Source organism: Vitis riparia, chromosome 17, assembly GCF_004353265.1.
Source record: "Vitis riparia cultivar Riparia Gloire de Montpellier isolate 1030 chromosome 17, EGFV_Vit.rip_1.0, whole genome shotgun sequence".
NCBI lineage: Eukaryota > Viridiplantae > Streptophyta > Magnoliopsida > Vitales > Vitaceae > Vitis > Vitis riparia.
The window spans coordinates 5,020,121-5,033,417 of NC_048447.1; the positions used below are offsets into that span (position 1 = coordinate 5,020,121).

The window sequence follows — 13,297 nt, forward strand, 5'->3', positions numbered from 1 at the left end:
CTACTTACTTGGGTCTTCCTTTGGGTGCTCCTTTTAGATCAATAGTGGTTTGGGATGGGGTGGAAGAGAGGTTTTCTAAATGGCTCTCGATGTGGGAAAGACAAGATATCTCTAAAGGGGATAGACTCACGTTGATCAATAGTACATTATCTATTCTTCTCATATACTTTTGTCTTAATTCAATATTCCAACGATGGTTAGATTGAGGTAGGAGAAAATTCAAAGGGATTACCTTTAGGGAGGTGGAGCATTGAAGAAAAGAATGCATCTTGTGAATTGATTGATAGTGTACATGGAGAAGAGTAACGGTGTTGGGCATTAGGTACCTCTCTTCACTAAATAAAGTGTTTTTGTGCAAATGTAATTGGTGATGTGCAACCAAAGAGGATGATTTTGGAATCAAGTCATCGGTGAAAAATATGGAAAGGAAGAAGGTTGGCGGTCCTATGAAGCAAGAGACAAGTATGTGGTCGGGCCATGAAAATTTACCATAAAGGAGTGAGACACAATAGTAGATCTTCCTTTGTGGTGGGTGATGGGAGGAAGGTGAAGTTTTTGAAAGGGTAAATGTTGTGGGAATGAATTTTTGTGTGTTTTTTTCCCTTTCTTTATATGCCTTAGTCATTTCAAAAGAGGTTTGGGTAGTAGATTTATGGGATCGAGTGAGAGGGGTCATTAGAACCCTTGTTTCTCTAGACTTTTACACGATTGGGAATTGGATAATGTAGAGGAATAATTTCAAGGTTACAAGGAGTGGGAGTAGATAGTGAGGGGGAAGATAAGGTGGTGTAGATGAACCTAAGAAATAATTAATATAAGTCTTTATATGCCACCTTGGAACCAGGGAAAGCAATTTCCTTTTCAACAAGTGTAATTTGGAATTCATCAATACCTTTTAAAGTAAGTTTTTTCACTTTGGAGGCTAGCTGAAGAAAGGTGTTAGACCCTAGATTAGCTTCAAAGAAGAAGGTGGTTTTTTATCAGTAGATGTTTTCTTTGTACAGACAAGGAAGAGTCTATAGATCACATTCTACTAAACTGTACCAAGGCAAGGTCCTCTAGCAATTGCTTTCACTCTGTCTAGTATTCATTAGGTACAAGTTGCTATTGTTAATCTCTTAAGGTGGCATGGATCCTTTGTGGGTAAAAGACATAAGGAGAGTGGCTCTTTCGTACATTTTTGAACTATATAGAAAGAAAGGAATCTAAGACCTTTTGACAATGAGGAGCAATCAGATCAAGCCTTAAAAACTTTTTTTTATGAGAAATTTGATTTGGTGGGTGAAGATGTACATAGATATAAGTTTTATGTTTTTAAATGATTGTGTAGATTGATTGGGTTCTTGCTAAGAGAGAGAGTTGTCTTCTATGTTCTTTCTTTTAGTTGCTCTTTTTGGCACTCATTGTATACATCCTATGTACTATAGTGTGCCGTCTCTTTAGCGCATATTTATAAAATCGTATTATTTGCTTATCAGAAAAACAAAATCTTTCATATAATATTGTGAAGTATTTCAATGTCCCATGGTGTCCTAGTTGTATATCCACCATTTTTTTTTTTGATAAGCAAGCAGAATATATATAAGAAAGGCAAATAAGCCTCAAGGCATACAGGAAGTATACAAGGCTACCACCCCCTTAACAAAAAAAAACACGACCCAAACCCTATTTGGAGGCTAACCACTCCAAGAAACCTAATAGGGAATTCGACTCCATAACCATGTACACTTTAGCCCACCCCCATACATTGTATACAAACGAAGTTTTTAATTTCTGATAATCCAAAACTCCCCCCTTAAAGGCTAGCCTATTCCTTTCCTTCCATATAGACCAAAAAATGAATAACGGGATTGATCTCCACACTTTTTTCCTTTTTCTCCCCACAAAAGAACCTTTCCAACAACTAAGGACCTCCTTTACAGATTTTGGAAAGACCCACTGTACACCACACAACGCAAGAATGATGTTCCACAACCCTTTTGCCACTGTACAATGTATTAGGATATGATTGATTGTTTCCTCTTCGCACCCACACAAGAAACACCGATTAGGTAAATGCCACCCTCTTCTCTGGAGCCTGTCCAAAGTGAGGACCTTCCCCAAGTAGCTTCCCAAGCAAAGAAAGCAATTTTGGTTGGAACCTTGTCCACCCAAACATTGCTATGAGGAAAATCCACTCCTTGGGTATTTGTCAACACATTATAAGCTTTCTTAACTTTAAATAGTCCGCCCTCGCCTTTCTTCCAATAAACCGAATCATCTTCCGAGTTTACTTTGTAATCCCTCAACACAATTAAGAGATTGTCCACCAAGTCCAACTCCCAGTCATTAAAGTCCCTTAACAGCATTAAATTCCACCCTCCTTGGCCCCCATTCTGGTCCCAGCATTCCTCCACTGTGACATTTCTATGGGCAGCCATGGAGAAGAGATTTGGGAATCCTTGGGACAGCACAATGTTACCGCACCAACGGTCAGTCCAAAACCTTATTCTATTGCCTTTTCCCACCTTGAAATCCATATTTTCCCAACACCAAGTGGACTCCTTCAAGATCTCCTTCCAAACTCCAACTCCATACACCCCGTTTGCTTTCCTTGTTCTCCACCCAAACTCTTCTTGCCCATACTTGGCCTCAATCACTTTTTTCCAAAGTTCCTCCTTAGCACGCACAAATCTCCAAATCCATTTACCAAGGAGAGCTTTGTTCAAGACAGCAATTTTCCTTAGACCCAATCCACCTTTTCCTTTATCCGCACACACCATCTCCCATTGGACTAAATGAACCTTGTTCCCCCCATTGGCTCCACCCCACAAAAAGTCTCTTTGAAGCTTTTCCATCCTTCTTGTCACTGACTTAGGCATACGGAATACCGACATTTGGTACAAAGGTATGCTGGACAGCGTACTCTTTATAAGAGTAATTCTCCCTCCTTTGGATAAATATTGACATTTCCAAAGAGCAAGCTTTTGCCTCATTCTCTCCTCCACCCCATCCCATACGTAAGAGGCCCTATTTGGCGCCCCAAGGGGCAGCCCCAAATAAACAGTAGGCAGCTGCCCCTCCCTACACCCGATTTCAGCCGCCATTTCAGCAACCCCTTCCACCTCCCCTACCGGAAATACCATACTTTTATCCAGATTAATCTTCAAACCAGAGGCTGCTTCAAACCAAAAGAGGATCCAGCTCAAATGCAATAACGCCTCTTTCTTTGCCTCGCAAAAAACAATCGTATCATCCGCAAACAGGAGGTGAGTTATATTGACGGCCTGCTCTCTTCCTCTCCATATCCTGCAGCCTTGGATGAAGCCCCCTTCAGCAGCCCTTGTGATGAGCACGCTTAGTACTTCCATTCCCATGAGAAATAAGTAGGGGGAAAGAGGGTCCTCTTGCCTTAATCCTTTTGAACTTGAGAAGAACCCCGCTGGAACCCCGTTCACCAGCACTGAGTACTTGACAGTGGAGATACAACTCCACATCCATCCTATCCATTTTGGTCCAAACCCCATCTTTTGCATGACCTTTAGTAAAAAATGCCAATTGATGCTATCATACGCCTTCTCGATGTCCAATTTACATATTATACCTTTCTCTCCCCTTTTTTGCCAAGAATCTATGGCCTCATTTGCGATTAAGGAACCGTCAAGGATTTGTCTCCCTTTGATGAAGGCATTCTGAACAGGGGAAATCACCTTTCCTATGACTTTTTTGAGCCTATTGGCCAGCACCTTAGCCAATAATTTGTATAAGCCCCCAATCAAACTGATTGGCCTGTAGTCTCTTAAATCCTCCACCCCCCCTTTCTTCGGCAGCAGCACCAGAAATGTATGATTCAGACTCTTTATGAATGAGTTCTGTTCATGGAACTCCTTGAAAAAACCCAAGATGTCCTCCTTGACAACCTCCCAGCAGCTTTGCCAAAAAGCCACTGTGAATCCGTCCGGGCCCGGGGCTTTATCCCCATTCATCCCCATTAAAGCTGCATGGATTTCAGTCTCAGAAAAAGAATTCTCAATGCCAATTGCTTCTGAAGGACTGATCTGTTTCAGTGAGAGGCCTCCTATGTCCGCCTTCCACCCCGAATTTTCCGATAGTAGCTGCTGATACGCATTTGCTATACCTTCCCTCATATCTTGTTCCTCTGTGAATCTCACCCCATTTATCTTAATTTTAGCCATGGCATTGACTCTCCTACGGGCATTGGCCATGCGGTGAAAGAACCCCGTGTTCCTATCCCCTTCCCTTAACCATATTTCCCTTGATAACTGTCTCCAATGCACTTCTTCCAACGACACCCACTTTGCATAACTCTCCTTAGTTTCCTTTTTGTGGCCCAGCTCCTCCTCTGTTAGGTTTCTCTCTTCTTCCACTGAATCCCACCTCTCCACTTGCTGAAGAGCTTCAGCTTTGTTTTTCTCTAATCTTCTAAAAACCTCCTTATTCCATATTTTTAACCTGTGTTTCAGCCCCTTCATCTTAGTCGCTAATCTGTAGCTTGGCCTGCCTCTAACCTCTATCCCTTGCCACCACCCCTCTATCAGCTCGTTGAACCCTTCGGCTTTGAGCCACATATTTTCGAATTTGAAGGGGACGGGCCTCTCCTTATCCCTCCACCCTCTAGCAGAATCGGGAAATGATCCGATGTTGGGCGAGGCAGTCTTCTTTGGTGAACCCTACTGAATTGGTCTAGCCAACTAGGAGTCGCTAGAAATCTATCCAGCCTGGCCCGCGATTGATTATTAAGCCCCCCGCTCCAAGTGAAAGAACCCCCTTGCAAAGGGATATCAACAAGCCCTAGGTCATCTATAATCTGGGCAAACCTCCTCATAGTTGAAGTAATCCTCCCAATTCTATTTCTTTCAGCTTGGAACAGCGTTGTATTGAAATCTCCTCCTAAGCACCACGGCTCCCCCCATATCCCTCTGATTGCCCCAAGCTCCTCCCATAAACATTCCCTATCTTCTCTGGAAAAAGGCCCATAAACCCCCGTGAAGACCCAGAATGCTCCATCTCCCTCATTCCTGAATCTGCAGGAGATGGAGAATTGTCCCTCTTCCACCCCCACCATCTCCAACGATCGCTTGTCCCAACAGATCAATACACCTCCTGCCGTCCCCATAGCATTCAAAACCTTCCAATCAAGAAATCTCCCCGGCCCTAAGCTCCTCACCACCATTTCAGACATCACCTGCACCTTCGTTTCTTGAATACAAAATAAATCCACCTTATGTTTTCTGATAACTGATTTGATAATTCTCCTCTTGGAACTATCATTCACACCCCTCACATTCCAACTCAATATTTTTACAGTCATTGGATACTTGCATACTGGTTCCCTCTACCCTGAATAGGGCCTTTTTTCTTAGAATCCCCCTCATAGTTAATAGAGCACTCCAATCTCTTAAGCTCCCTTTCAAACCTTGAAGACTCCAACAGACCTTTACCTACAATCTTTTCCTTCATTTTTCTGATTTTGCCCAGGAAACTCAGAATTTCCTTCTCCAGGCCTTCCGTAGAAAAACCTAAGAAATGACTGAATTTGATCAGACTGCTCTCCTCCCAATTCAGGTGCTCTTCCTTTCTACCCTCTTGGAACTCCGTCTGATCTGCTTTCCACCCCAAACTTCTTTCCAGAGGGTCAATACTGTTGACCTCAACCAAATCCCAACAGCCATCCCTTCTCTCTAATAGTTCTACTTCATTTGGTCTTTGTGACCCACTACCAAGCAAAACCCCCTCCCTACGGACCCCAGAATGGTCGTAACCCTCCCTTTCTGGAGACCGACCAAAACAAAAAGAGTTAGAGGAAGAAGACCCTTGAGCCCTGAGACCCCCCATATTTATATTTAAGACATACCTCTTTGCTTCTTCCTCTAACATCCTTTCTGCTCTCTGATACATTAGGTCCGTCTGATTTTTTCTCTCCGTTTCCTCCTCTCTGCATCTAATGAACTCGCAGTCCATATTGAAAATGTGAATCTCAATAATGAACTACACCTAGAGGGGGGTGAATAGGTGTTGTAGAACAATTTAAAATTCTCCCAACAAAGATGACCTAACCTTAGACTATCTTTATGTCAAGAATTTTTTTCTTCTAATAACTTTTCAACAAAGCAAAACATCCACAACATCCACAAGCAATAATGTATGCATCAACACTCTCCCAACAATTTATAAATGCAAAACACATGCAAATGCTTCAACACTCCTCAAAAATAAACCAAAATATAGAGTGAGAGAAAGAGACAATGAACACCAGATTTTTAACGTGGAAAACCTCCGAAGAGATCAAAAACCACGGGCCTATCACCGATTGAAAACTCCACTATGAAGAATAAAAACTGAGTACAAGGTTTTACCTAGCTCAAGCCAACCAATCCTTCCCGGAATACTTGACTAGTTCCTTCATTTTCAGCTTCTCCTTTTGGAGCATACTTGGAGTCCGCACCAAGCTCAATCTCGGCCTCTTCTTGAATCCACACAAGAAGAAAATGGGTTTTTGCACAACCCAAATAGAATGAGAGATTTAGATGTGAATTAAGGAATGAATCAACCCATTTATTGCTCAAGAAAATCCATTGAAAACTAGTTTTGAAAACATTAAGAGAAGTGGATTTTCTTTGCAATCAAAAACACCAACTTAGGAAAGCAAAAATGAGAAAATGAAGAACACTTGGAGTGTGGCTGCTCTCCCCACGTTTTCAACAGTCTCTCTCACCAGAAAATGAGAGAAGATTGGTTTTTAGAGTGTAAAAAGAAACCCTTAATCTAATGGCTGAGATTTGATCAAAAAAACATTAGTTGGATAGATCCACCCCTACACCTGGATAGATCCAGAAACAGAGGAATGAAAGCCTTGCACCAAAAACAATTTTTCCCAACTTTCTAACACATTTAAAGATTAAAAAACCGGGTTGATTCACATCCAATCACCACACACTCAACTACATACCTCGGCCTCTTAGCAAAATCTATGTCTTCAAAGTCAAGTAATCCGAATAGGAATAGGAAAGCCGAGTTAGGGGACACTTAGGAATTTTGTCCGGAATTGCCAACCTAACTAAACACTCACACATATTGTCGTCCTTATTATTACCGTTGGACCCAGAAGAAAAGGTTCTTAAGAGGGCCCCATCATCCACTAAAGAAGACTGGAGTATGGTGTTTTTCCCTTTTTGGTGTTGGCCTAGCCCAGCGTCAGCACCCCGCCCCAAGCTTTTAATTGAAAGCGGCCCATTCTGATCCCCCTTTGGATCTTCACGGCCTGATGTTAAAGAGAGCCCACAGGCCCAGTCCCTCTCCTTGCTTGAGCCCGCAGGCCTAGTATACGAACCAGACCCCCGCAAGCCCGCATGTAGCTGCGAACCCACAGCTGCAGAGCCCACTTCTTGCGTCAGGCGACCCGTCTCATCCACTGACTGGTGCTGCGCCTCGAACCCAGCGCACGCCATCTCCTCCACTCTCGACCCGGTGCGTGGGGCTTCATCACCCCTACCCTCACCACTGGATCGATCCCTCAGATCACGCTTCCAACCCTTTTCCAGCCTTAATGACGGAACCATCTCCCACCATAAAGATAGGGAGTAAGACATCCCTTCAACCCCTAACACCAGCGAACCAAGGATGTTCTCGCCGTCCGATCTGATCAGAATCCTCGCCCACTGCAGATCCTCCATTCTCTCCGTCTTTGGGTCGACGTCTAGAAACCCGCTGCAAGCGTCTCCCACCCTTCTCAACACCGACGGAACCCAAAGCGATATTGGTAGCCCCACTATTCTCACCCACACTTCCCTTCTTACCTCTCCTTCTTCCATACACCCCGATCTTGGATTCCATCGCTCTAGATCCACTTGAACTCCTCCCACCGTTTTCTGACCAGAAAGGTGAACCCTTCTTGCTTCTTCCGCGAACTCGAATTCCAGTAGAACACGTCCTCTTCCCATACTCGCAATCCCCATTTTGCCTTTCAATCCCCATGCCTTTGCCATTTCCCAGCCCAAATTTTCCAGGTCTTCCTCTTTTGTTTTGCTAGGTTTCCAATTTCCAATCAAACAATGTTCCAGTCTGCTGATGTTTCTGTTTAGCTCCTCCCGATCCACCTCCACTCTAAGGATATTGGTCTCCAAATTCCCCCAACCCTTCACCGTGTCCGCAAATGACCTTCCCTTCACCATTTCCAACCGCGGCCTTCCCACTGTCCCCTCTTCTTCCTGTTGAACCTTTTTGCCAACAAGGATATCCATCTGGCGAATAGTCTCCGCCATCGCCGTCCAACCTCCTTTGGCCCCTTTGCCCTTTGGGATACAAATACTGTATCTCTTCAGTTCCACATCGACGACCCCTAACCGCAAAAAGCAACCCGCCCTGTTATAGGCGCGCACGAGAGAGAAGCTTCGCCCTTTCTCCTTCCATCCCTTTTCCCAATTTCCTATCTTCTCATCCTTAATGCACTGCAATAGACCTTCCATGAAAAGCCCTACGTTGTCCAACCCCAATCGCACCCAAGACGAAACCCCATTCTTACTTTCCGTTATGATTAGGGTTTTTCCTCCCCTTTCCACCATTTCCAACTCAAATGTCTTGGATTCCACCCCGAACTTGCTCGTCTTCCTCTTCCTCCTGTTTTCCGCGCGACGCGCACTCCCATCGCTCTTAGACTCTCTCACACTCTCTCCCCTTTCCATTTCTCTAGGGAAAGAAATATTTATTATATCCACCATTTTTGTATGATGATGGTTGTTGTTTGGAGATGGTATAACACATTATGGCTTCAATTCTATGAAGGAGGTCCATGGCATGTCTACATGGCAGGTATGGTATGGTATCTAATCCAAGCATATAATACCCAGATAATGATCAACATGTGAGTATCTAAGAGATGTTGTATACATTATATTTGGTTATATTGGTTATATGGGACTAGGGCTCCTTAGATGAAAATCCCTAAGGCTCTCAAGGAAGACACACTGATTTGGGTCTATGAGCTAGTCCCGCTATTAGGTTTTAATCTTTAAAGACACACAATTGGTCTTGCCCTTGGATTGTAGGCTTAAAAGACATAGAACTGGTCTTGCCCTTAGATATAAGTCTTAAAAGACATAGGCTATAACTTGTCCTTAGGTGATAGTCTAGAATCGTCATTCTTTGTGTTAGAGCATCTTCTTGGAGCATTGCGATTGTATTCATGTTTGTAGGGATTCTCAAGTTATTATAAGTGAGAGAATGGATGAGGTAAAATGGAGATTGAACCCCCTGTTATTTTTATTCATATTTGAGATTATTGCATATTTGTTAATGATTACAAAAGTAAAAAATATTTTGATAGGTTATTACAAAAATCAAAATGCACAGTGCTATATGTTTGCATTAATTTGTTTCACTATCTTGTGACCTTTGTCATTCAATGAGTTACCTATCAAAAAATTAAAAAAAAAAAACTTCTTTCACTATCTTGAGGGTATACATGGAATGAGCATAAACTTTCCTACTTTGTTGTGAATTCTCCTTATCCTTTCCACTCTTACATGCAAGTCAGGAGATGCTTGCTTAGAGTGATGCTTGAGTTTTACATGTGGCACTTATTAGATGTTGTCTTGTACATGTTGAGATTCTTTTTTAGGATTTTGCCTTTGTACCATAGGATGACTGAATCATTTTGGAGATATGAGGTAGTTTATGTTTTTTTTTTTTCAATACTTGTAATATGACCCTTCGTGGACCATTGGGTTTTGGTATATAGAAATTACAAAGTAATGTTGTACAAATGTTGGTTATATCAAATGAAGTATACTTTGTTGATTATCTATTCAAAAGGGTTTTATCTTAGTATATGTATTTCTTCATACAAGTCTCAAAATTTTATTTTACATAAAACTAGGTTTGCAACTTGGGTGGGTTAAATCGGGTTGATGGCTAACTTAAGCTCAAACCGAATTAAGAATCAATCAACCCATGCCCAACCCAACCTAACATCTAATTCCAGGTACTAAGCCTAGGTCCAACCTAACCTCATTTTTCTAACTTAGGTTGAATTCAAGTTGGTCAGTTTTGACCCCGGTAGGTTATATTAGATTCAGGTTGCATGATTCAAAATACATCCACAATATTTATAAAAAAAAAATAAAATAAAATCAATATATTTATATCAAAATTTAAATAGTAAATGCGACAAAATTTCAAGATTAATATATATATATAAATAAATAAATAAATAATTGCATCTTTCTAGGAAAATGAAAAAAGTATATGATATAATATAATTTAGTATTTTTCCTTAAACATCTTAAAAGAAAATGACCATTCTAATACATAGGATATACATTATATATATAATATTGAATCGAGTTTGGGCTTGGCTTGGGTTATCTGAACCTTGGTCTAGAGCCTAACCTAAATTGAGTTCGGTTTTAAAAACTTAACTCAAACCCAATCCGAGTATTCAAAATGATTGCTTAAGCCCACCCAATGACATAAAGTAGAACAACATGAAGCTTGATTGGCAGAAAGAAAGGGAAGGGAATGAAAGGGATTTTTTTTTCCTTTGCTTTAGTTGTTTGCTTCAGGAGCAACAAAAGAAAAGACGAGAACATGGAGCTTTTAAATATATTCTTCCTTGGCCCACCATGTTCTTTTGATATAGCCTGATCAAGTTAGGTAAAAAATTTCACAAGGAACAGATAGTCAGCAAAGTCATAATAGTTTTTGTCCTAAGATTTATAAACAAACAAAAAGAGTTGAAATTTCTTTTATTTTCTTTTTCCTCACGTTTTCCCTCATTTTCTTTTAGGTAAGGAATTAAAGCTTTAAGAATTATGGATTGAAGAATGTGATATCCAACCTGTAAACTGGGTCGAGGACAACGCCAGTGGAAATAGCCACTTCTTTAAGAAAATTAAGCTCTTCAGTGGTATTTATTGCATAACCCAATCCTTTGGCCTGCAATAGAAAAAAATAAATAATAATAAAAGAAAAGGGAATAAAATCACTTGCCTTATAACCAGATTATAAAAGATATATAATCAAGGACTTCTTATGAAAATAATGTTGAACAGGTTTTCCCAAATTATCACATGATGAAGATGGCATTATGGAAAAATTATGCAACCCATGCATCTTAAATTTTCTTCTTTTAAAGATCATTGATTATGCTTATATCTGCTACTGTACAAGGTAAGAGTCGTAAAAGATGATATGATTGTTCAAATGAATACAAACTCTGCTGATTTTGTTCATGAATAGTACTGCTCCCGGGTGGCCTTCATGCATCTCTTTTTCTTCTTTTCTTCTTTGTTTCATTTTGTTGTAATGGAATGTATATTTCTTATGCATAACCACCCACTTAACTTTATCATCAATTTTAACCTAAAACTTTTGGTCGGAAATCCTAACCCACTTTGACTTCCACCTCCTTAACACCAAAATCCTACCTTTTCCATGCTATCCAGATTTTCAAGCAACCATTTTCACCTGAATCCCTGCACTACTTTAAGTATTTTTACAAATAACTATCAGATCCACAAAAGCCAAAAAGGAACATTATACACAGAAATGGCCCTTCGTCAACCCTATCTTCATCCTATAAACCCAACCTTTTTTTTTTTAATCACAAATCCTAACCCCACATTAAACCCATTTCTCCAACACCAGAATCCTACCCTTTGCTTTGCTTTTCAGAATATCCAGCAAGCATTTAGCCCATAAACCACCTGAAACATAGTTGTTTTAATTGTATCCATAAGCTTAAATGCTTCCATCATCTCCATAACCCTAAAATCTTTTCCTGTTTGATCATTGTTCGCCAGAAAAAATGCAGCCCTATAATAGAGATTCCAGTTTTCTTCCTCTAAAGTTTCTTTGGATAAAAAAGTTAGAGCCAAAGAACTCAACATGCAGCAACCATATTCTATTTATTTAGCACAAGAGTAAAATTGCAAAACTTGTTTAAGACATGATGAGGAAAATGTAAGGTGCAGGAGCACCAGTGCATTTACTATACAAGTACTAAAGAAACATAGACACGTTTCACAGAACAAGATGACAAAATGATAATGATATGTACTATGATCAGAATAACACAAAAGGAAAATAAAAATTTTAAAAATTGAAATAACAAAATAATATATGTTTTTGAAACTGATCTCTGCCAAACTAGTAATACCCACATTTTGAATGTCAACTATATCATGTGAGCGAACACCAGCTTGGAGTCCATCAAGCAAGCCTTGAACATAGTCATAGAAGTAATCTGGGTCATCACAAACAGAAAATGCATGCACCTGTAGAACCCAGAAAACTTATTAATTAAAATTACTATCATATTAAGGAGAAAAAGATTAGAGATTGAATAAAAGAATACATACTTTTGTGTTCAAGTTACTGAGTGAAGATCCCAATGATAGACCAGCAATTGTAGCCCCACTAGGCATTGCAAAAATTTAACAAAATATTTCGAATCATTATCAGTTTCAGCACTAAGTATGGTCTACACATATCATAGTAATTTTGCATACTGTATGTAAGATAGATATAAATGTAAATGTCATGATCTAAGTATCAGGTGAGTATAGGAAGTCCTCTAGGTATTTGCTTCAAGGAGTTCCCAAATAAAATTCCACGCCAGAAAATTAATCTCAAAAAGTGAGGCAAATACGAAACCTTGGTAGCTGACTCATTGTTCTTGCAACTAAATACTAGAAATACATCAAGGAGAATGACATGGTTGTCTGTCAGATACAGATAAAGGTGTCTGAAGCAGGATCTCAGAAAAAAATGAATTGCAGTGCTAGTTTGGGAGACAAAAACACATATTGACCCCATGATAAAAATCAAGGTTCTACTTACTGCATAGCTATCAATTTAGTATGTTCTTTGTTTCCACTAGGCATAGATCAAGACAGGTTGACTGGAAGTTGAAACAAGAAATGCAGAAATGACTTCACAATGGTTATCCCAACAATCTGGCCTTCTGAATGCATAAAAATCCTATAGAGAGATCCATCATCATTTATTCTGCTATTTTTGCAAATGTAGAAGATAACAAAGGGGAAAAAACTTCTCTCAAAAGAGCCTTTTTGATACATGTATATATCTTAAGCCTATAATACACAATCTTCACATAATATTTATTGATATAAAAGAAAATAAAAATAAAATACAGTAAAAATTAAAAAAAAATAAAAAATAAAAAATAAAAATGAATTTATGGCATCAAGTCATTCTAAGCATTTATGGGACACATTCTAATGGTTGGGATGCCAACACTATAGTCAGATGGTCACATCATTGCCCTTGGAAGGCTATC

The 13,297-nt window shown here is 40.0% G+C and overlaps 1 protein-coding gene across 1 annotated transcript in view; it reads right to left on the reverse strand.

Moving 5' to 3' along the window:
• Positions 1–13,297, reverse strand: part of LOC117904746 (putative D-cysteine desulfhydrase 1, mitochondrial) — a 36,019-nt gene that overhangs the window by 7,674 nt on the left and 15,048 nt on the right. The window contains exons 7-9 of the mRNA XM_034817502.1: positions 12,357–12,414; positions 12,159–12,272; positions 10,835–10,932 (exon numbers count right to left, since the gene is read on the reverse strand). Coding sequence (XP_034673393.1) covers positions 10,835–10,932; positions 12,159–12,272; positions 12,357–12,414 — 270 coding nt within the window. The remainder of the gene's footprint in view (positions 1–10,834; positions 10,933–12,158; positions 12,273–12,356; positions 12,415–13,297) is intronic.